This window comes from Lactuca virosa, chromosome 8 (assembly GCF_052849685.1).
Source record: "Lactuca virosa cultivar CGN04683 chromosome 8, Lactuca_virosa_CGN04683_v6, whole genome shotgun sequence".
NCBI lineage: Eukaryota > Viridiplantae > Streptophyta > Magnoliopsida > Asterales > Asteraceae > Lactuca > Lactuca virosa.
This window is the reverse complement of record NC_136433.1, coordinates 184,550,166-184,574,497: the sequence shown is the minus strand read 5'-3', so window position 1 is coordinate 184,574,497 and position 24,332 is coordinate 184,550,166. Positions and strand designations below refer to the sequence as shown.

General features: G+C 32.7%; 1 protein-coding gene across 3 annotated transcripts; it reads right to left on the bottom strand.

Moving 5' to 3' along the window:
* Nucleotides 1–328: 328 nt before the first annotated feature.
* On the bottom strand, nucleotides 329–24,046 carry LOC145128478 (agglutinin-like). Of its 3 annotated transcripts, none has more exons than XM_079063266.1 (7): nucleotides 23,739–24,046; nucleotides 23,567–23,631; nucleotides 22,822–23,481; nucleotides 20,359–20,612; nucleotides 1,646–1,870; nucleotides 1,061–1,525; nucleotides 329–672 (listed from the first exon to the last, which is right to left on the bottom strand). In XM_079063266.1, the coding sequence occupies exons 4-7, from the start codon at nucleotides 20,596–20,598 to the stop codon at nucleotides 424–426; spliced, it is 1,179 nt and encodes a 392-aa protein (XP_078919392.1). In that variant the 5' UTR covers nucleotides 20,599–20,612; nucleotides 22,822–23,481; nucleotides 23,567–23,631; nucleotides 23,739–24,046; the 3' UTR covers nucleotides 329–423. The 3 variants fall into 3 exon arrangements, with proteins under 3 accessions (XP_078919392.1, XP_078919393.1, XP_078919391.1); XM_079063267.1 differs by having other exon boundaries at nucleotides 22,822–22,885; XM_079063265.1 differs by lacking the exon at nucleotides 22,822–23,481 and having other exon boundaries at nucleotides 23,739–23,779; nucleotides 23,867–24,043.
* Nucleotides 24,047–24,332: the final 286 nt, after the last annotated feature.

Genomic DNA, 24,332 nt, shown 5'->3' with positions numbered 1-24,332 from the left:
CTTCCCTCAAGCACTCCGTCCGGTCTTATGGTGTCTTTGGTTATCTAGAAATGATAGGCTTTTTAACAAACGCTCGTCTTCCCCGGAGAATATGGTGGCTAAGATCAAGTCATTGGTTTTTCTTTAGGTGGAATGTAGGTGTAAAAGGGGTAGAATCGATTGGGGTGAGTGGTGCTCACACCCACTCTCAAGTTCATAATTACTGTGTTGTAAATTGCTTCATGCACTTGTTTGCTGGCGCAGACTATTGCTTGATGGCCAAGTGCCCCTTTCATAAAACTTGATGTTTCCAAAAAAATCTATAATTATGGAATCAACAACACTTAAATGCTATAAATTTGTCATTTTTATTTAGAAACATGTTTTGGTTAAATACTTCAATTTTACAAATTTAATCATTTCTAATTTAAAAACATATTTTCGTTATTCAGTAGCTCTCAAATAAACACCGATACCATCAATATAATAGCTAGCAATGCCATAAAATCCTGCAAATGAACCTTTTTGCCATGGCACTGAAAAACGAATCCCTGTTGCACGTCCAAAAGGTCCATGACTCCTTTTGTTTGTTACAAAAGACAACGATGATATGGTCTTCCCGGCATACGCCCCAGATGAGACCCCAAACGTTCCAGAAATTTCAATTATTTCTTCGTCCCATGCAAGATTAACCTACAAATTAAAAAAAATATTCAATATAATAAAATGAAAATGAAAAAGAAGCCAAAATACTTCAAAAAAAGTAAGTTACATTTTTGGTGTGGTTTGATTTTTGCAATCTTTGTCCCAAAAAATATTATTGCAATTTTGGTCCTATTTGAAGGTTTTTTGTAACACTTTTTTAATGCATGTACCAAAAAAATCTCTAGAAAATTTTCAAACACCAGTTATATTCATGGACAAGAAAGAGTCATTTTACAAAAGAAACGTTAGAAATATCGGCCAAAATTTCAGGTCAACACTTTTTAAGATCGAAACTTAAAAAGCCAGGTACTTGGTGACCAAAATATGTAACTTCCTCTACATTAAATCATGAATCAGTTCCAAACATATATGCTACCTCAGAGATTGTGGATCCATCGTTATAACCACCAGCCTTGTTAGAAACATGGACAGAACTCATACAATCTTCGCTAGTGAACATGAGGGAAGATATCATATCACCATGATCTATTGTTATCTTTGTGAGCTTATGATTTTTCTCTAGACAAAACGACCATCTATATTGAGGACCAGTACTAGACTCTGTTCCCCATAGTCCAACTCGTGCAGTGTCTTGAGAAGCCTTTAAATAGACACCAATGCCATCTATGTAATAACCAGCAAGGCCATAAAATCCAGCAAAAGAGCCTTTGTTCCATGGTACTGTGAAAGGTGTCCCTGTTGTCTGACCAAAAGGTCCATGAGTCCGTTTGTTGGTTATGAAAGACAACGATGCTATTATTGTGTAACCAGAATATAACCCTGCTGATACATCAACGGTTCCATTAATGCCAAGTATCTCCTCATCAGGATCAAATGTGACCTAAGCAATCGTAGGAAAAGAGAAGTGTTAAATGTATATTTACATGAGACATATTCAATCAATCCCGTAGAAACGAGTAAATTAATAGTTTTGTGAGCTTATAGAACTAAGATTCTTTACCTCATGAATTTGGTCTCCACCATTCCAACCACCTGCTTTTTCGGAATCGTGCAAACATCCTTTGCTATCTTCAGAAGTTAACATGAGGGAATATATTAGAACACCATGATCTATAGTTATCTTCTTTAGCTTGTGATTGTTGTCAAGTGGAAAAGACCAGCGATTTTGTGGAGACCCTTTTGATTTTGTTCCCCATATTCCGACTTTGGCAAATTCTTTATGAACCTGCCAACAAATAAAGTACAGAACTCAGGTAAAAAGTTATGAAGGACAAAGTAAAGGATGTAATTTAAGACGAAATATATTGTCGCATTGTACAACCTTGAGTCCTCCAAATTTAACAAATTAATTATATACATCCTATAAGGCTAAAATATATCCACTAAGAACTGGAATCATGCTTGTATAAACGTTAAGCGGATTTGAATGTATGGGTCTGGTAACCCCATATCACAATTTGTAGTAATAATCTAGCGTTCAAAAAAAGGTAGATTTGAGTTAAATCTATAATTTATGGTCAAAATAATCAGTTATTCAAAACGAAACTTTATACCCGTATCTAGTTTGAATCAAGTCATATTCTATTTATCAAAATTTTGCATTCAAATCCGCATATTTTGGGTAAAATATATCAATATTATTTCCGTAATGAATACATCACATGTACAAATACATAGAAAACTAAATTTTGGGAGAGATCAAAAGAACTTTTACTTCTGATGAAATTTACATACATTATCATATATATTAAAAAAATCAAAATGGACATACGTTTCCCACATGCAGTTTAAAAAAAACAGTATACAATGTATGTGTATATGACATGTGCCCATGTGGACATGTAAAATGTGCATGTGCTCATTTCCTAATATGCATGTGCGTATCATGAAATAAAGGAGTTCCCGAAGGAGAAGTCACTCTTTTCCTTGAAACATTTTTTGCAAACCAAAAAATAGCTATAAACTATTTTTAAAAGACCATATAGACTAGCTTTTCATAAGTTTTTTTTTTTAAATTCCTAAATATACCCCGATTAACTATCGAAAACATATTTTTCTAAATGTACTTTAAGTTAATTTATATGTTTCAGCTATCTTATCCGTTAGTTTTCGTCAAATTTCATTTTTAAATTGAAATCTTAAAAACATGTGACAAGTAGTAAAAGTATATTTGTACCGATAATATCCCCTAAAACATGAAAAACTATAGGTTATCCTACTTGAACTTTTTCATGAATCATATATTAAATCAATATCTATCTCAACATGTTTGGTGCACTCATGCTAAACAGGATTTACGAAGAGGTATGCGACAGAGAGAATGTCACAGAATACAATAATTTCTTATTTGGTTGGTGTGCTAAGCTCAAGTAGCAGATTTTAATACCAACTAGATTCAACTAGGATGTTGATTTTAATACCAACTAGATTCAACTAGGATGTTATCTAAGTCAATGTGTTAGGTATCCGAACAACACACACATTAATTAAAAGATGTGAAAAAAGGTAAAAAGAAAAAAGATTTAACGTCATTTACATGATTTGGATAATCCTTCTAACTCTACTAGGAAACAAGAGATATTAATCATTGATGTTAGGATGATATTACAATTACGTTGAGGATGTGGATATAAATCTAGGTAAAGACAAATAAACCTATGTCTAGACAATTTGAGGCGGGATAACTACAGTAAAGTCCCTATATTTTGGCAAAAGTTTCAAAAAAGTCCTAAAAAAAAATTTTGAATGAAAAAGCCCAATAAACCGGACAATTTAGTCCTTATCATCCGGTGACCCTCATTTTCCCAGTTAAAGAAGTCTACATGGCATCTTAATGGTGACTGTATCGTTGACCTCATTAATTTAGGGTTTTCTTTGAAAACCCTTTTTTCTCGTCTCCTTTATTCCCGACAAATCGATCTCGATTCTGCTCGTGTCCTTTGGCGATGGATGAAGTATTTGAGCCTGACACAATCGACGTTCAAGTTGATGATTTTGTAAAAACCAAATCAGTTTCAAGATGCAAAGATGAATTCCTTAATGTTCTTTGTGAAGACAGTGATGACGAACCAGTGGAAGGTGAAGGAGAAAATGCTCGAGTAGAACTAGATGATGAGGAAAACACTGACGAATCTAGTGATGAAGATGAAATCATATACTCCATCCATAATCCGAAGGTCAAATGGAATGTGATGAAATCGGTTATTGGAGAAAGGTATGAATCTAGACACGAACTGAAATTATGTTTAACAAATTATTCCATCTATAAGGGCTATAAAATTCGTTTCAAGAAGTGTGACAGTGTTAGACTAGTGATTGTGTGTGCTAGTGATCCAAAAAATGCCCTTTTATGGTTCGTGCTTCATGGATGAGTACTGAAAAATCATTCCAGGTGAAAAAGATGAATGATAGGCATACATGTGTTAGGAATTTTAGTAGTTCAAGGCTTATGAATCCAACTTGGTTAGCAAAGCAGTTTGTGAAAGAACTAGTAAGGAAACCAAAGTTAAAATGCAAGGAAATGCAGGCAATAATTCAAAGTAAATTTCATTGCAATGTGTCATGGTCAAAATGTTATAGATCAAGGTGTAGGGCACTGTCCTTAATTGATGGCAATTTGAGTGACCATTATGCAAGAGTGTGGGATTATGGACATGAACTGATGAGGTCCAATCCAGGTAGCACAGTTAGGATTTCTGTTAATATTAACCCTGATCAGACTACAACTTTTCATAGAATCTATGTGTGCTTTAAAGCAATCAAAGATGGGTGGAAGATAGGATGTCGTAGGGCTATAGGGTTGGATGGGTGTTTTTTGAAGGGACAATGCAAGGGTGAGTTACTAACTGCAATAGGTAGAGATGCAAATAATCAAATTTACCCTATAGCATAGGCTGTTGTGGAGGTTGAAAACAAGGTTAATTGGACATGGTTCTTGGAACTAGTTAGTGAAGATCTTTCATTGGATGCTGGCAGGGGATTATGTGTCATTAGTGATCAACACAAGGTAATGACAGGTTCATTTAATTTATATCATCTATTATAGTTTTTAATAACAGTTACTAATATATTTTTTCATTTCCTAGGGTCTTGTTGAAGCAACAAAGGATATTCTACCCCATGTAGAGCACAGACAATGTGCTAGGCATATTTATGCCAATTTTAGGAAAGTGTATAGTGGGATACAATTCAGAAACATGTTTTGGGCTGCTGCAAAATCTACAACATAAGGTGATTTCAAGATAAACATGGATAGGATCAAGACTTTAAGTGAAGGTGCATATGATCATCTTATGGCTAGAGAACCTCATACATGGTGCAGGGCATTTTTTGGTAGTGGTTTGGCATGTGAGTCTGTAGAGAATGGGATAGCTGAGTGTTTTAATGCAGTCATTGTAGATGCTAGAAAGAAGCCTCTTTTGGCTATGCTTGAAGAAATAAGACTTTACATGATAGAAAGGTTCTACAACTTAAGAGAGGAAGCACAGAAATTAGAAGGTGATGTGTGTGAAGCAGCACTTCTAAAGATGGAGGAATTTGCTAAGGATATAAGGTATATTTTATATTTCATATATACATGTAGCTTTTTAATTGACTGTTATTACATTTATAATAAGATAAATGTTTATATTTGCAGGACTTGGTATGCAGTGCCAAGTGGTGTTAATTCATATGAAATTAGGAATGGCTTTCAAAGTTATGGAGTTGATTTGGAACACCATTACTGTAGCTGCATACTGTGGGATATAGTAGGGATACCTTGTGTGCATGCACAGGTAGCAATCTTATACACCAACCAAGATCCAAAGGAATTCATTAGCACTTGGTTCAGCAAGAGTAATTACATGGCTACATATCAGTCTAACATACTTCCAGTCAATGGAAGTAACTTGTGGGAAGAAACTGGCTATACCAAGCCCCTTCCACCTACAGCTAGGAGGATGCCAGGACGACCCAGTGTCAAAAGAAGGAAACATGTATCTGAGCATGAAGACAAGTACCCCCAAGTGTCTAACAAGGGAAGAACTGTACAATGCAAGAATTGTATTCAAAGGGGACATAATAAAGCTTCTTGCAAAAATCCAAAGGCTGTACCTGAGCCAAAACCTAAAAAGAAAATGGGTAGACCCAAATTGGATCCTGATTTGACTAACTGGACAGGATCTAGAAGAGGTGATAGAGGTGGGGGTACTAGATCTGGTAGAAGAGGGAAGAGAGGTGGTGGTAGGGGATCTGGAGGAAGAGGCAAGAGAGGTAGAGGGAATACAAAATTTGGTGAGGGAACTTCTAATCTTGATGAAGAAAATGTGGTGACTCCTACTGTTAAGAGTGATAATGAAGAGGCAAGAGATGTGGAGAGTCCTGAAGTTGATGATGAAATAAGAGTGGATGTAAAGAGTGATATTGATTTCATGAGACAGTCAAATTACACTACACAAGAGATTTTGGACTGTCTTGGAATCAATGAGGAAGAATTATATAAATTTGAGGGTCTAAAACATGTACCTGTGGATCTTAATATATAACAGGTATGGTTTATAAAGAGAATTTTATTTTATTGTGTTTAGTATGCCTAACCATATATTGATATGCTTGTTGCAGGGTTTTGAATTTCCTAGCCAATTGACTGTAGAAACTTTGACTAAGAATGAAGAGGATTTGGAATAAGAAGGTATGGATCAGGAGGGCCTAGGTGAGGAACAAGAAGGTATGGATATTATGAATCAGGATGGTATGGGTCCAGAGGGAATCATTGAAGAGGATATGGGTATAGAGGGCATAGATGAGGAGGGCATGGAACAAGAAGGTATGGATCAAGAGGGCATGAATCAGGATGGAATGGGTGCACAAGGGTTGGATCAAGAAGGTATGGATCAAGAGGGCATGAATCAGGATGGAATAGGTGCCCAAGGGTTGGATCAAGAAAGTATGGATCAGGAGGGCATGAATCAGGATGGAATGGGTGCACAAGGGTTGGATCAGGAGGTAATCAATGAGAATGGCATAGGTGAGGAGGGCATGGAGCAAGAAGGTATGGATCAGGAGGGCCTGTTTGTGGAGGACATGAGCAGGAGGACAAAACTGAGAAAAAGGAAGACTTCAGAGAGGATAACAAAAATACAGTTGAAGAAATTGGTGGTTGTCAAAAATGGGAAGGGGATGAGTTCATCCAACCCACTTAGTCTAGATTAGGGTGTTTCTAACCCATCCTTTTGTGAAGAACATGTACAAACTTTTTGGCTTTGGGCAACCGTTGATAGCCCCTTTTGTTGATAGCTCCTTTTGTTGATAGCCATATAAAGTATAGGCTTTGGGCCCCTTGATTATGTTTTGTACAAACTTTTGGTTGATATTACATGTTCTATGATAAACATGGTTAATGCATCTTTAAGTTGATTAACTTATGTATGTTTATGTTGTGTTTGATTTGATCCTATTGTGTATGTTAATTGATTCCAACCATGTTTGATTCCTGCCATAATTGGTTCCGGTCATGCATGATTCCAACCATACTTGATTCCGGTCATGCATGATTCCAGTCATAAATGATTCCAATCATTATTGATTCCATTGTTTATTAAACATGTTTGATTATATTCTATATTCATTCCATTGTTTATTGATTCAATTAATTAATGCTTCCATTCATGTTTCATTCCATTCATTCTTTCATTCCACTCTATTCACTCATGATTACATTCGAAGCACTTATGACTCATACATAAACATAAACTTGTTAATTCATTTCACTTGACAAAAGGGCACAACATGATTTCCATACATCTTCTATCTATCCTAAAAGACACCAAAACACAATCAAAACACATAAAAGACACCAAAACACTATTTTCCATACATCTTCTGTCTATCCTACAAATCCTTCAACATCACCAACACAAAAGCAAAAGAAACCATGAAAACATAAAAAAAAGATTTCCATTTTCCACCTTCTTCTCCATTCTGGACTTGAATGGCCACTCCTTCCACGGGTTGATTTGCCACTGGTGGTTGTGCCACTGGTTGTTCCACAATGTCCTCAAAAAAGTTCCCTACAACTTATTGTTGTCCATAGTCCCCGAAAATTGCATTGTTCTCCAAATTAACATTGTTGTGAAATTCTAGTAAGAGATTTGCATACTACTGATTTGGTAGAGGAGGATCCATCCATTGGAAGAACTTGCAGTCTTTAAGTGCATCCTGGTAATTTGGGCAACCTATAAACCTTCTTCATGGGTTAAACGGAGTCCACGAAGTCCATTTTCCAACGGGATCACCGCAATAGCACCTGCTTCTCAGTCGATTCATCACTCTTCGATTTGAACTTCTGCTTCCTACAGAAGATGAAGACGACATTGGTGGCTCCTCCTCCTACTTCGATTTTTGCCTGGTCCGATTTTAGGGCACGAAAGGAATGAATGATGTATATATTTAAGTTTCGTTAAGTCCACCTAAGCATGCTCAGTCCACGTAGACTTCTTTAACCGGGAAAATGAGGGTCACCGGATGATAAGGACTAAATTGTCTGGTTTATCCGGTTTATTGGGCTTTTTCATTCAAAGAAAAAATTTTAGGACTTTTTTGAAACTTTTGCCAAAATATAGGGACTTTACTGTAGTTATCCCATTTGAGGCACCAACATAGTATTAGTTTTTGTTTGGTATTTATATTATTTATCAACACCATTTTTGATATCCGTGTAGGGTTTGATGGTTCACAAATCTCAACACTAGTATAAAGTAAATTACACGATTCGTCCTTTGTGTAAGTGTAAAAAGCACGTTTAGTCCATATTTTCAAAAATTAACTTGGATCATCCCTCATGTTACGAAAAGTTGTACGTTTTGTCCCTAAAATAATTTAACAGACATAAAATGTCTTTTTTACTCTAATGTATTTATGATTTATTTTTAGATTATTATTATTATCAATTACATTTAAAAACAAAATCAATAAATAGTTAGGCCCACCCTCACATTCCTCTTTATGAAGAGGTCTAACTACAAGTATGATTGCCTTAGTCACTCATTCAAACCATTTCAGTTTTTCTTCGGTTTACCAACAAGGTTTTCCTTTCAACACATCTAAAAGGCTTTTAGTTTTCGCATGTATATTTCTTCATCAGGATCTTTATGTAGGAAAGTTTTCTTTATATGTAACAACCCTAAATGTAAGTCTTCTACGATCATGATACCTAATACAAATCTAAATGTAGTCATCTTAAAAATTAGAAATAGTACATCATTATAATCAACCCCCCTCCTTTTCGGTTAAAGCCCTTGAGTGCTAATCTAGCCTTGTATATCTTGTTATTATGAACCTTATCCTTTATCCTAATCGCCCACTTAGTTTATAATTCTTTCTTTTGGATTGGTAACATGACTAAGCACAAATTCTGGTTCTATAAAGTTAAGACATCTCATCCTCTATATCCTTCATCCACTATATGGAATATTTCATTATCAAAGACTTAATATAAGACTTTGACTCACTATTCCTAATTAATAGCAAATAGTTAAATAATGGAGAGTTCCTATTCAACAGCCTTCTCTTTCTTTATTGGATCTTATATATCTTTATGTTTCTAATTTATGCGTAGCTTGATTTTGAACTCCAACTATCTTCTCTCTGGAGTACAGGTTGAGAAATATCATTTTGTGTAGGATCCCTGAACATAACTTGTTCTTTCTTGTTTTTTTTTTGTTCCAAACATCTTCTTCTCTAAGCTTATCTATATCAAGGGGATTCTTCTTAAATCTTACATTGTTGGTTTGGATGAACCTTCTACTTTGATCATCCTAAAAACATTTCTCATCTCATTGAAAATATAGCCAAATAATGTGTATTTCTTGTTCTTTTTCCTCGAGCTTGTTTCTGTCAGAATCCTTGATCTTAACATAAGAAACACATTCAAATATATGAAAGTATGTAAGCATTATTTCTTAACATTTTCATTCCTATTCAAGAATCTTGAAACCTAATGGTACTAAGAATCCATGATTGATTAGATAAGTTTTTGTATATATTAAATTTGACAATAACATCTTCCAAAATAATGTATATTAAATCTACCCATAACATATTCTACAATCCTCATAAATTTCTCACTCATGTGTCCAAGTCTTTGGTGTAATCAAGTAGACATGTAAAGTTGGTTGGGCCATATTTATAAGAATTTAAATTGATTTGGGTAAAAAAACTAGGAAATTAGGAAGTTGACATGTTTGAAAATCTCATATTAGATTTATTTTGAAAAACTTGGGAATATAGGGACTATTCCTACTAAATGATGAAAGTTTTGAATATTAACCTGTTGGCTTCTTTCTCTTCTCCACTTTGAATGATTTTCACTTTCAAATGAGAGTGGGAGCTTGAAATTTTTGGAGCATTTCGATATTGTGAAGCAATTGATTGTCCAAATTGATTCTTAGAATCAAATTAATGAGATAAAGATTTTAAGATACTCATATTCTTTATTTAAATGCATATTTGAAAGTTAATTTCCCCGATAATTTGGAATCACTTATTTGGTTTGAAATCCTGAAGTATTGGTGCACTCTATTGATTTAATGAGTTTAGTAATAGATTTTAGTATTTTATTACTAATATTGTGAATTTAATCCAACTATTTAGTCAAATTAGGATTTGCAAAGCTTAAATGGGTGGTGTGAACATTCACTTCAGTTTCAGAATGTATCAGACATTTCCTGGTGTAACGCCAGCAGATTCAGGCTAGTAAATTTAGAGATAATAAGTGTAAAAATAACTTTTGAATAGAAGATTATTTAGGATAAGTAATCTTAGCCAAAGTCATATTGTACGTGACAAGGATTCCGAATATATAAAGAATGCTAAAAGTCGACTTCGTATGAAGAAGTTATGCTTTTTCGAAGTTTCATGATTAAACTAGCACCACTCTCTATATCGTAAAAAATGAATTTTGATAAATTGTTTTTTATCCTAAGAGGTCTAATCAAAAGTCGTAGTAGTTATTAAACCGAGAACGTGCATATAGAGAACGTCAATATCTGACTTCGTAAGAGAAAGTTATGATTTTTCGAAGTTTCAGCGCAACAATATACGACTTAGAAAACAAAGTAGAGATCGGTTGATTGTTAGGAAAAACAATCTAAACGAGAGTTGAAGATAACTTCCATATGGTTTCATGGATATAAATATAGTCGAAAACGGATATCATAGGAAAAAGTTATGAATTTTTAACGGACTTTAACAGTCTAGACCTGTTCAAAAATATATAACATTAAAATTAAATCCAAAATTAGCCGACGAAGTCTAAACAAAAGTTGTAGATCTCTTCGTTAGTTATTCATGGATATAAAGAACATCGAAAATAGAGCTCGTATGAAGAAGATATAATTTTTTTGAAAACTCATAAGTTCACACGCGTGCGCATTAGGGGCACGACAAATCTGGACCCGACATGTGTCTCAAAACGATAGGATCAACTTGGCTAGAGTGTGTGGTGTGCAACTCATGCAAGGCGCACATATGGGATATAAATAGATGTGCTCAGCCTCATTCTCCTTCACAGCACCCACACTTTCTCTCTCAATTTTCTTCGATTTTAGCCCCATTTTCCTTTAGTTTTAGGCTTCGGCGAAGCCCTGCGGTCTCTAAAGTAGTAGTAGCTATCAAGTAGAAGCCATGTGGTGTCAGATAGTCGCTGAATAGAAGCTCCTAGACCAAAATTATGGCCGCATAATTCACCACTTTTCGTTAAATCATTTGTAAGTTAAGCTACACTCTATCGTTTTTCAGTGTAACTTATATTTATGGTCATAAGTCGTTATTATGAACCTATAATTAAGATTTATCAGTAATTCCATATCGTTATACTGATTGATCTACTTACGGGGGAGGTATTTAGAATGGTCATGTTGGCTTGGTTGTTGGATTTCAGAAAAGCTATTATGCTGAAATGATATTGCCTCCCAACTGTCCTCCATGGTTGATCCTTACTTGATATACCTTGATGTAGACATTAGGATTAGTGAGGAATCTATACTATAATTATTATAGTCACCAAGATTATGAAACTAGATTAAGGCTTAGTACTTTATGCATCTAGGTCTATCCAAAGTACGAAGCGAAGCGTTGCCGAAATCTTTAGTCGCCCATTTTCATCAAGTGAGTGCATAGTCTGTTTCATGAACATGATTTAATATATGTATTGATTATAATACTAAATATTTGCTGGAAGTCGTATGTGAAATATGTGCTTATTGTCTGGATTATATGATATATATATATATATATATATATATATACACATAAATAACGTGCTATGTGCTAACCAAATATGGTTTTTTTTTTGGTTAGAATAAACAGATAATATTATATAATAATATTCAAAGTAAAATTATTGAGATTATAAATGATTAATAATACTTAATACTCTTAGGAAATAGATATACAATAAGATAGGTTAGTGTCACTAAAGAATAGAGTTGATATTAAAAGTTGGTTGTGGGCACTGTAATCTATTCTAGGGATAAACTTATACTCGTGGAAGATATCTAGCTCAATTAAGGTTGATATTAGATAGTCTCATTACACGAATGTGCGTAACCTAGGAACAGAGAGTAAAGTTACATTCCATGACACTATCAGGTGTCGATGTACGGTAGCTTCGTATGGGATGACCACAAATGGTGGGTCCCGATCAGGAAACTGTTAGCGGTATGTCTGGTCACCCCCACAGAGTAGGTGACAACACTTAATCATTCTAGACGGTCTTGTATCGAAAACCCATACCAAAACCGAAACCCAAACTAAATTATGACCGAATAAGCTATTCAGGTCGGTTCTCGGGTATGTATTTTCGGCTTCTTTGGTTCTCGGGTTATTCGGTTCGGGTTACCCACATAATGTCTTAATCGGGCCTAAAGGACCGAACCGGAAATTGAAAAGACATAATTTTTAGGTCAACTTCAAACTATCATAGCGTCTTCATTATTTGTCCGATTTGCCCAATTTTTTTTTCAGGTTTTAGTTAACAATTTAAACTATTGTTTACAAAGTTTACATGCATTTTTTTGGTTGTATATTCAATTAGATACAGATTCCGAAATAGGAGGTATTAAAGTGTTTTTTTTAAACTAACATTTACATTATTGTAATAGATCCTACATATATTTTAGATGTTTTGTCCCCGATAAAAGAAGATTTCAATATTTGTAAAGATATGATTGGATCATTCGATCCACATTTTAATTTAAATAATTTGACTTCCTTTTATTATTGTAAATGTTATCCGGTTTATTCGGGTTATTTGGTTCTTTTTGGTACTATTTGGTCCTCAATTATATTGTAAATATTATTCGGTTTATTCGGTTGATAACCGAACTATACCGATTAATACTTGAACCGAACCGGACCCGTATTGGTTTTCATCGGTCTAGTTTTCTATTCCTGTAAATAGTTTTATTCGGTTTTCAGTTTATTCGAGTTCGGGCTCGTTCAGTCTGGTTCCAACCTAAATAACATCCCTAGTTCTAGTACGTTATATTAATTAAATTAGTGTCGTTAAAGCTTGATCTACAATATCATATAGGGATGAGCGTTTGGACCAAAAAACCAAACCGAAACCAAAACTCGAACCGAACTGAATCGAATGAGAACCGAATAAGTTATACGGGTCGGTCTCGGATATGTATTTTAGGCTTATTTGGTTCTCGGGTTATTTAGTCAAAATGATATTCCCTATATGATGTAGTAGATCTAGCATTACTGCATTACTGACACAAGTATATTTAATTTAGCATACTAGAATGGCATAAAGTATGATTGTTCCATAATGCTTTAAATGTATTGACCATGACAAATTCTAGTGTGGGACATCATGGATGTTGTAACAGAATTGTGAATAGGGGAATGGTTGAGAAATATGTTGTAAGCTATGTTAGGGTGCAAGGCTCTCCATTGGATAGTGTCTTAAGTTTACCCTTTGCGAGATGGGTTTTTAGGTAGAGCTTGTCTATATATACTTGTATAGTTTTTATGTATAAGTTTGAGAGAGCTCCCATTATATAGATTTCCATATTAGTTCTAAAGAGAGACTAGTGTAGTAAGCAAGCACATGATTCTACATTTTTGTACTTTCCTCATTATCTATACAAGTAGTGCTTAAACTTTAAACCAATTCTTATCGATTACACATTGATTCTTCAATTCCGCATTTGTCATCATCATTGGGATCCTACATGTGGTATCAAAGTCCAATATTGTGATACATTAGTGTTCATTAAACAAAATTTGAACCCAAAATATTGATTAGCTACTATTCATCAAAGTCGAATACATTCTATAGATATTTACTGTTCGTCGATACATAATTCAAAATTCATTCAACGACTCTCTTTTGTTCTTAATTTAAATCGATTGAAAAATTGTTTTTTACTTGTGAATTGATTTTACTTGTGAAATGTTGATTTGTTTTCTCAAGTCATATAATCATCGATCAAGTCATAACTTCCAGATTTGTTTCAAATCATGATTTCTCATTCTTTGTTCATCAAGGATTTATCATACATTTATCTATTATTGTTCTTATAATCGAGTAGGATTATATTGTGGTTTTAATTGGATTATCGATCAAAATTCAGTTGGTTATTTCGAAAATCGTATCTGAGGTTGATAATCGATGGATGAAGAACTTGTGAAGAACTTGTGAAGAACAATAAAGAACTAATAAATTGTGCTTGAATTAGTTTAGAGTGATTTCCGGAGATGAATCGTCCAAAATAGTAGAGGAGGATGCAGAATAGTTGAAAAATATGTGTTTGATCTGAAAATCTATTTGAGAAACATGATTTTTGTGTTTGTTGAATGTTGCAATCAAAAAGTCAAACAAGAATGTGAAAATCGGATTTGCGATTGTTGTTTAGTGAATTGAAAGTCCAAATTGGATTGATGATAGAATGAAAGGTTGTTAATTGATGACTGGGTGATGGAATTTCATTAGTGAGTTCAATGAAGTTTAGATTTCGAATTTAGATATTGAAAGAGTATAAGTATTCGAAAATGGTTATGTGATTCTTTGTGTTTCATGGTCGAATTTGAAGATTGGGTCGTTGAGTCTGATAACAAATATTGATTTCGATGGGAAGATAGGGGACTATGAATGGTTAATAGTTGAAACGTGATAACATTGATCGATTGTGTGATCGCAAATTGAGGTTATAATCGAATTAGTCTTGTGGTCGAAACTTTAGCATCGTCACGAGAACCAGAAATTGAGTATGGTTAATTGGTTCACATACAAGGCTTAATTGTTAATCGCATGATGAAAAATTTGAATGGTCAAATATCGAGAGGTCAAAATGGTTGATTTTCGTTACGCTTGGTTGACTGGGGCTTGATATCGAATGAATGATGAAAATTCACAACTGGGAATCAATTCTGGGAAGTTGGATTTGAAACATGGAAATCGAATGTATTGATAGCGAATGGTTCATAACGAAAACAAAAGGGAAACTGATTGCGAGGGGTTTGGGTATTAAGGTTTTCGATTTTGGACTCGTAATTGACTCAACTGTCAAGTATCAACAATTAATTTATGAGTGGTTTGATATCGATATCGAATTTGGATGTCGAAGTAATGATATCGAGTCGAATGGATGGAAAATAATCTTGATGGTCGAAAATTGGATTTCAAAGGCAGAGAACGAAAGTTCATGTTCGATGGGAAGTTAAAGATCCTATTTTCGAGTCGAAACATTGAAATAAATTTAGAGTTGAAAGTTGGATAATCTTTTCAAGTAGAAATAGGATGTTTTGATTGTTGTTGTTTGCTACGTGCATTCATTCATTCTTGCATCCCGGACCTTTTTAGGGAAGAAGATAACTAAACGTTCAAATCTGGTCTCTGCAGTTTCATAAAAATGGCACTTTTTACCCATAAACTTAAATCATTCCAAATTTTTGGAGATATTTTGGGGGATTTCTAGAGTGTTATTTTTGCGAGACATTTTCCACCAACATGAACAGATTTTGTTCATTTTTGAAGTGAAAGGGGTCCAAGAATTCAAGTTTCGAAATTTGAAATATTTTTTTGATTTTTCCAGATTCGTTGCTTCATTTTTATCTCATATCTAGGGGAAGGATTGTAATGCTAAATCAACATTGAGCACTTTCTCATTCCTATTTGGAGTTTTATAATCATATTTCAATTATAAAAGGGGGAGAGGTTATGAAATAGGTATTCGAAAATGAAAGTTGTTGGATATTCATTTTTGGTGAATGATCATTTTTGATTGAAGACCGGCGTGACCTTGAAGAAAAATTGTTTATGAAGTGATTCGAATTGGAAATTCTAAACTAGTTCGGGTTTTCCGTTGCTATGAAGGTTTTGGAGACAATGTAGATTTTTTGGGATGTGTCTTTTGGCTCAAACTGGGGTAGTTATCCTTGGAGTTTTGGATACTCGAGGACTCACGAATACATTTTGATGCTTTGGATTGTATTGTCTCACATTCTAGAACCCCGGATTAGAAGATCATTGAAGATTTGTTGGTTGTTTCTACATTTGTCACGTTTGAGGTCTTGTTCGCTTGTTGCTTATTTTTGGATATTGAAGTTGGGTCATCCATTCCAAGCTTTGAGGGGGAGAATGTTAGGGTGCAAAGCTCTCCATTGGATGGTGTCTTAGGCTTACCTTTTGTGATATGGGTTTTTGGTTAGAGCTTCCCTATATATACTTGTATAGTTTTCATGTATAGGTTTGAGAGAGCTCCCATTGTATAGATTTCTAGATTAGTTCTAGAGAGAGAGTAGTGTAATATACACATGCTTCTATGTTTTTGTACTTTCCTCATTATCTATACAAACTGTGCTTAAACATCAAAGCAGGTCTTATCGATTATGCATTGATTCTTCAATTCTGCATTTGTCATCATCGTTGGGATCCTACAAGCTAAGTGGTTAATGTGGTCTGAAAATACCCTATTTTAAAAAAATGGTGGTAATTGATAGGTATTATATGGATATAGGTGAGGGAGGTAACGTCCATGTGTAGATTGTGAAGAGGTGTGAGTGATTGTAGGTAGTTGTGTTGAGGGTGGACAATGGTGGTTTACGATTGCGTTTTGGCAGGTGTAAAGGGTGACAGTTTGGTGGATGGAAATGAGGAAGGTAGGTTGAGACTTGATATGGCTGGAATGGTTGATGTTATGGTAACGACAATGAAAGTGGATGGGTTGGGTGTTATTTGATGGTAGGTTCGAATGTCGTAAATATGAGCTCAAGAATACATAAGAGAAGATCATTAGACAATGTCTCATAGATCCACTCAAGAACATGAGCATCAATGTTGGATCATTGTTCAAATATGAGGCCAACAAGGGAGGCGGTGTATCGTTGATGTGGTTAGTGACAATTTAGCGTCGGACATGAAGCTTGACCCAAGATTAGTATGTGATATCTGTGCCATTGATGGCAAGAACCTTTTGGTGGATGTTGGTTACCGCATACATGTGGTGATGCGGTGAGGAGCCTTCTTTGATGGGGAAGGATTACTGATTGTTTGATTTTGTATTATCTTTAATATATTTTATTTGAACATAAATCAATGCTTTTATTTAACAAATGTGCTAACGAGTATTTAAATTAGGCTGTGGGGAGTGGTGCGGTTCTTTACCGCACTTTTTGCCACATAGGCAGGGGAACACCGCCCCCTGACTGCGGTTTGGTTCGGTTTAGGCCGCAGTGCGGTAGATTTTTACTGCACTTTCACTCTCTATGTCCTCTTTTATTTGTTCTCTCTCTCCTCTTTCAACCAATCACCTTCTTCTATTTTTTTTCTTTTCTCTCTCTTTACCATAATCTCACTCGCTTGGTGTGGCATGAAACCACACTTGTGTGGTAAAAAGTGACGTGACGCATATGTGTCGGTGAAGGGAGTGCGGTTTCGGTGGCACCACTCCCTCCAGTCTTATATCCCTCCAGCCTTATATTTGCATGTGTTATAAAATGTGCAAGAGAAAGTTACAAGGGATGACACCAAGAATCTTTAAATCAAAAGCTGAAAAATCAAATAAAAATTAGCTCGTGAATTTGACGTCAATGACAAAAGATTAAAAATATTATGATATTATTTTAAAAAAAAATTATTGAGAAATAGTTAACAAAATTATTTATTAATTAATTATAATCTATAGTTCTATACATTAAAACTAATTGAAGAAGTTAAAAAATAATAATAATAATAGTAATAGATATATAATGGAAACATGTTTGCGAAAAAATGACAAAATTGCGTGGTCGATATTTATTTTCGTATAATCCAAACATTTTCAAAATTGCATTTATGGTCTTAACATAGTTTAGTTGTGAATTTTCTCTCGTTTAAAGTTGAAAAAGATTGTTTTACCTTATAATATATATATATATATATATATATATATATATATATATATATATATATATATATATATATATATATATATATATATATATATATTAGTATTTTCAAATGTTAAATTATCAGCTATATACATTACTGGAATGATGGTGGCGGTAAAGGTTTCTTAGGTCGGTAAAGATGGTGGTAGAGGTTTCTTAGGTCAATAACGATGAGAGGGTTGATGAGAGAGAATGTGTCATTTCGGTGGTGACTGAAGGCGGGCAACATTGAATTCAGTGAGGGAGAGACTATCAACGATGTAAAGAGAGACAATCAAAATTGTTGTTTTAGGTCTTAGGACATCTCGGCTATCAACGATGTAAAAAGACCATCAACGAGGTTTATTTGGTTATACTTTATAATAATATATTTTATAAAGTTATTATAATAGAAAAATTACGAATAAAATTGTACAAAATTAATAAGATAAAGGGTTTTTTAACGATCCATATAAGTTATAAACAAATAATATACTATGGACTATATTTTTCGGTGTAAGAAATGATGTAAAAAATGTGGAGTTAGAGTTGAAATATTATTTGCACCATTTTTATAATATTTTCGTATAAAAAATAGAATTATGTTGGAGAGGTCGAAAAAAAAGTATATGATCGTTTGTCCATCATACATTTCTAGTCCAGTATACTTAAGCACGATTTGGTGCACCATACTTAAGTATGACCTACTCTGTTCGTTGTACCGATATATTCTATCACCATCCAGTTCTTTTCAATACGACGTATAAAAACATTTAAATGAAAAAAAGTTTAAAAACGTTTTTAAGTTATAAAAATATATAAATTCGTTTTTCATATATATTTAGTATACGTATATGTAAATTTTACATATAAATACATTTTTATATGTATAAATATGTATTTAAAATATATTTATATATGCATTTATTTAATATTATTATTAATAATAAATTTAAAAAATAATATATTTATTTGAGTTGTCAATATATATGAAAAATATACATATAAATATAAATAATTTTTTTTTAAAAAAGTGTCAATATTTTGTGTCATTTTATGAAATAGTTCCAATATTTTAGGTCAATTTATGAAACAGTCTCGATATTTTGAGTCAACTTACGAGATAATTCTAAATTACTTTGTTACCGGCTGAACCTAAAAAAAAATTAGAATACAACCTTCTACCAGTTTTCAAGATTTTTTTGTAAAATAAAAATAATATAAAATAAAAAATTGACTGTTTTAGTCCTTTTGTGAAGATTTATATTAAATTTCATTGTTTTTTGTATTATATATATATATATATATATATATATATATATATATATATATATATATATATATATATTCATTCAAATGCCTTGTACATGTTTTGCAAAAGAAAAGTTGATCATTCACGTGTGAATTTAAAAAAATGATTTTTTGTGAATCTTTGTAATTTTGATTAAAATGTTGATATAGTGGAAAAAAAGTGTATAGTTGTTGCATGAAAAATCATATAAACCAAGAAATCAATAGATACGTTGTCATTTTTTATAAACCATGGTCAGTGACGTTGACGGGGGGAGGGGGGATGGGAGGGTCAGGAGGGACCCTGTACGTTGAATATTAACTATCAAAAAATTATATGATAAGAAGTAATTATTGAATGATAAAATAGTTGTTGAAAAAAATTATTAAAAAAATATCAAACACTAAAATAAGCCTAGATTACATGTGAAGCAGTTAGATTCTTGGCTAGTGATATTTTGTTCGTACCCCTATGCTCTAACACGCAAACCTTAGAGTGCACGGAGTGGGTAACGGGGGAGAGGCGTTATGTCTATGTGGCATCAAATAACGGCGTTATAACATGAGGAACACCGCCCCATCTCATGTTATTTGGTGTTATGTTAGAAGATGTTATCGTGATAACATATTTTAACGGAAGTCTTTCTTTCCTTTCATTGGTTGCACATATTTATCGCTGTCTCTCCTCTTAGCACCATGTTATAACATGGAAACACCATCCCCATTTTATATTATAACATGTTGTCCATTTCCTCCAATTTGTGTTATAACACCATTTTGACATGGCTAGTGAGGTGGCAACTTTGGGTGAGATAACATGTTACGCACACCCACCAGCCTTAACAAACCTCTTTCCTCCGCGAGTGGATCGGTGTCCGCTGAATTTCTTTTTACTGGTTATTTTCTTTTCATTGCTTACCATTAAAGTTAGCCTTTTAAGGCACTTGAGAAACTTGTGTAGCAAATAAGAGATACTTTTGTGATTGTTAAAGCTGCATTTAATATGGAAATAAAGAAAAGATGAACCTGTGAGGTGGATTGAGCAATCAATGCATCGTATCCGTTCATAATGCCATTACAGACTATGTGCTCGGTTAATGTGTCACGTGTTAACCACACGTTATTCGCACACTTGACACATGGGCACTTAATATCTCCACTAGAATTTGCATTATTCTTGCTTTCAACATCAAGGAATTCACCCAACCCTTTCAAAAATAGGGTGCTTGACCTAGGCGCACTCATCCAGTTTGTACCCAAATTCATAACCACAAATTAATCTGTAAAGGAATTATAGAAAACAAATGGAATTAATATTTATCATTATGATGATCACACAAGTATATGCATAAAAGAAGATTCACGATTACATACTTTTCGTATGAATATCTTTATGAATGTTTGGTTTCGATCAACTTTTTTTACTTTATATTAGTGGTTATTTTATATATGTAACCATAAATTAAAATTAAAAAATCAAGCAGTTTATCTATTGAGAATTACTGTTTGAACGTGTAATATTTGCGATTTATAATTATTAAATTAGGAAAACGAACTAATACTTTTAAAATGTAACGCCCAAATTAAATCCTATTCTATATGAGATATAATAGTTTAACTTCAAAATAATATTTTTCAATTTCATAATATATTTAAATAAATAATAAAATTAATAATAAGAGTCAGATTCTACAAAAAAAGTTGTTACAATATTTTAAATTGAAGTTTTATTTTTCTTTTACTTGAATTAAAATAAATAAAAATATTAGAAAAAATTATAAATAACTAAAATTATATATATATATATATATATATATATATATATATATATATATATATATATATATAATTTCGAATTTACTAAATTATGAAAAATGGTCCTTGAGTTTTGTAGTATATTGAAAATTTGGTATAACGGTAAAAAAGTATTTTTTATAAAAATCTAACAGTTGAAAATTTAGATTTAACGCAGGAGGACCATTCATGAAATTTTGCAAATCACAAGGACCAGTGGCGGGACGTTTTCGATAAAAGTTCTCAAAGTGAGATATTTTTCAAACCACATGAACCAATTATGAAAATTTGTGTTTAAATAATTAAAGCATTAATCGTTTATATATTTCTATATAGAAGAATTAAATAACCCTTTACTTTTCCTTGCTACTCATTTAAAATTGTAAAATTCTGAAAAATGTTTTAAATTATTATTATGATAATAAATTGGATACTTGTTATAGTTATACATAGATTGGAATTTGGATAGAATGGAAAAATACAATGATATTTGACTTTTCTATAAGGTTGTGGGGGTGTGGTATTGTTTTCACCCCAGCAATCCTATGTGACAGTTTTTACCGGCGATGAACACCGCTCCGCACTATACTTTACCAGTGATAAAATGTCAATGATATGTTTCCGCCATCGGTACACATCCTAACCATTTTTAAAAATGGTAAAAAAAATGTAAGTGTCATATATTAGCACCGTTTGATACCGCATGTAGCCTAATATATATATATATATATATATATATATATATATGTATATATATATATATATATATATATATATATATATATATATATATATTAGATTATGGTCCTCACTCCAATGATTTCTTTTAAATTCATGATTTTCTTCTTATAAGTAACCCATGTTAAAATTAAAATTCTTATGTCGCTAGCTTTTTTTACCTAAGAGTTTGTTTATTTTTCAATTTTTTTTTCTTTTTTGGGCATAGGAGTGCCACCTCATTTTTCTCATCACTTTTCTTTCATTCTTTAAAACTTAGGAAACCATTATCTTTCACTTAATCTTATTATTTGATTTTATTTTTAAAATATATTTTATACAAATATTATACTTTTTGTAGGAAATGAAAATCATAAATTTTAATATATTTTTTATATTTTTTAAGTATATATATATATATATATATATATATATAGAAAAGTTCAATAGAAAACTATAATTATTGGTTTTTCAAGGAACCAAATCTTTTTTTCAATTTCCAGAGCTTATTCTTTATCGAAAAAAAAATCTAAAAATATCTAAATTCATATATTAACATTGTGAATGTGAAAAATATTTTTCGGATTCACCGTGTGAATCCGGATTCACATTGTGAATTTTCAAAGATTCACATTGTAAAATTGACGTAAAAAAAAAAATTCGAATTTGATATCATTGGAAAAAGGATAAAAAGTTATGAATTTTTGTATTTTTAGTTTTTTTTTTTTTTTTGATTAAAAATAAGTTCTAAAAGTTGAAAAAAAGATTGGTTCCTTGGTTAATTATGGTTCTTTATTGAACCTCACCCTATATATATATATATATATATATATATATATATATATATATATATATATATATATATATATATATATATATATATATATATATATATATATACATGATGTTAATGAACAATGAAAAAGAAAAAAATATATTTTATATCAACAGAAGAGAAAAGGAACTGGAAAGATTAACCGCAGAGAAACAAAAGGAGTTTCTTTTATATCAAGATATGGGCATTCGAGTTTGTACAATGCTCCTAGGAAAGACGAAAATAGAAAACCATTAGAGAAGTGTTCAACTTCGTAGGGATCAAAAGGTGTTCACGATTTAGGCAAGGATTCTATTTCAATTTAAAATCTACACGATATCTCTGTGGTGTTGATCTACAAAATTAGCAACTATATTCTCACTATAAACATTAAGGGCCAAGTAAATCTTCATGGAGAAGGTAGAGAAATCTATTTGGTTGAAAGTAACCACCTTTACAACAAATGCACAAGCATCTATAGAAAAAATATGCTCCATCAGAGTTCATTCTTCCAACATAAGCTTTATTAGTATATGATACTTATATGCGTAACTAATAAAAAGAATAAAGTATAATAATATAGCCAATTTTAATTAGTATTCTCCTTTCTCATAAATTTCACTTGGTTAAACAACAAATTTGTGTCTATTACTTGCTATCCAAAGAATTTATTGCTGGAAATCTGAATTAAAATACTATACTAATTAACCCCCTATCTATACCAATTAGATCCTAAACTAACTCAAAAAATCTTTAAAAGGAAAGAATTCCCAAAATACCCCTGGTGCAAAATTCGTCCCAGATTCTGAATTATCCAACAGGTTCTGGGAGAGCGAATGTAGTTCAGCGCAGATGCTAATACGAATCGTTTTAATAGACTGTTAAGGTGATATTAAAAAGCAAACATACCTTTTACACTATCCAAAACCAGATCTTCACTTTATGAATTAAAGCAATAGACAACTTTCAAGAAACTGCGAGCAAACAATAATATTTCAATCAGACAATACATATGAGGAACTGTATCAAATTCATCAGTAGTAGAAAAGCTTCCATCGAATTCGAAAGTGATCAAACTAACCTTGGAATTTCCGCTGAAGATTATTTACTTCCTTAATGCACCTAATCAGTATTTGCAGCGTATAAATATATATACATAATCAAGCCTTCAAATAAATAGTGGTATCCACGTTTTCGTGATGACAGAACCTGCTAGATATATTTCTGCGAAGTTGCTAAAGCCGTGTTCCATGTGTGGAAGTATGGTATCATATACCAAAACGATATGGATGGAGCTTAGATACCGACGATATGCTATTTTGACTATTCTACGAAGAGTTAGATATAAATGGGTCCTACTATATATCTCCACCTCATAGCCCTTATTGAAAAGAAATAATACAAATGAATCCTCGCAGTCAATGAAAGAGAAAAACACCATAAATATGTCATCATCCAATTTTCTCCGACACACCTTTGTCAAACTTCATCGGAGAAAACCTCTAGCAAGACAAGAATTATGGTGACTGGCAAAAATGAGATGAGAGATGCATAATTCAGCAAATATAAAATTAGTGTCGTTGATGGTTCCATCCTCATATTGAGAATGGGATCCAAAGATTTGATGAATTAGAGGTGATGCAATGCAATGCAATGGTTTGTGGGTGGCTTCTCA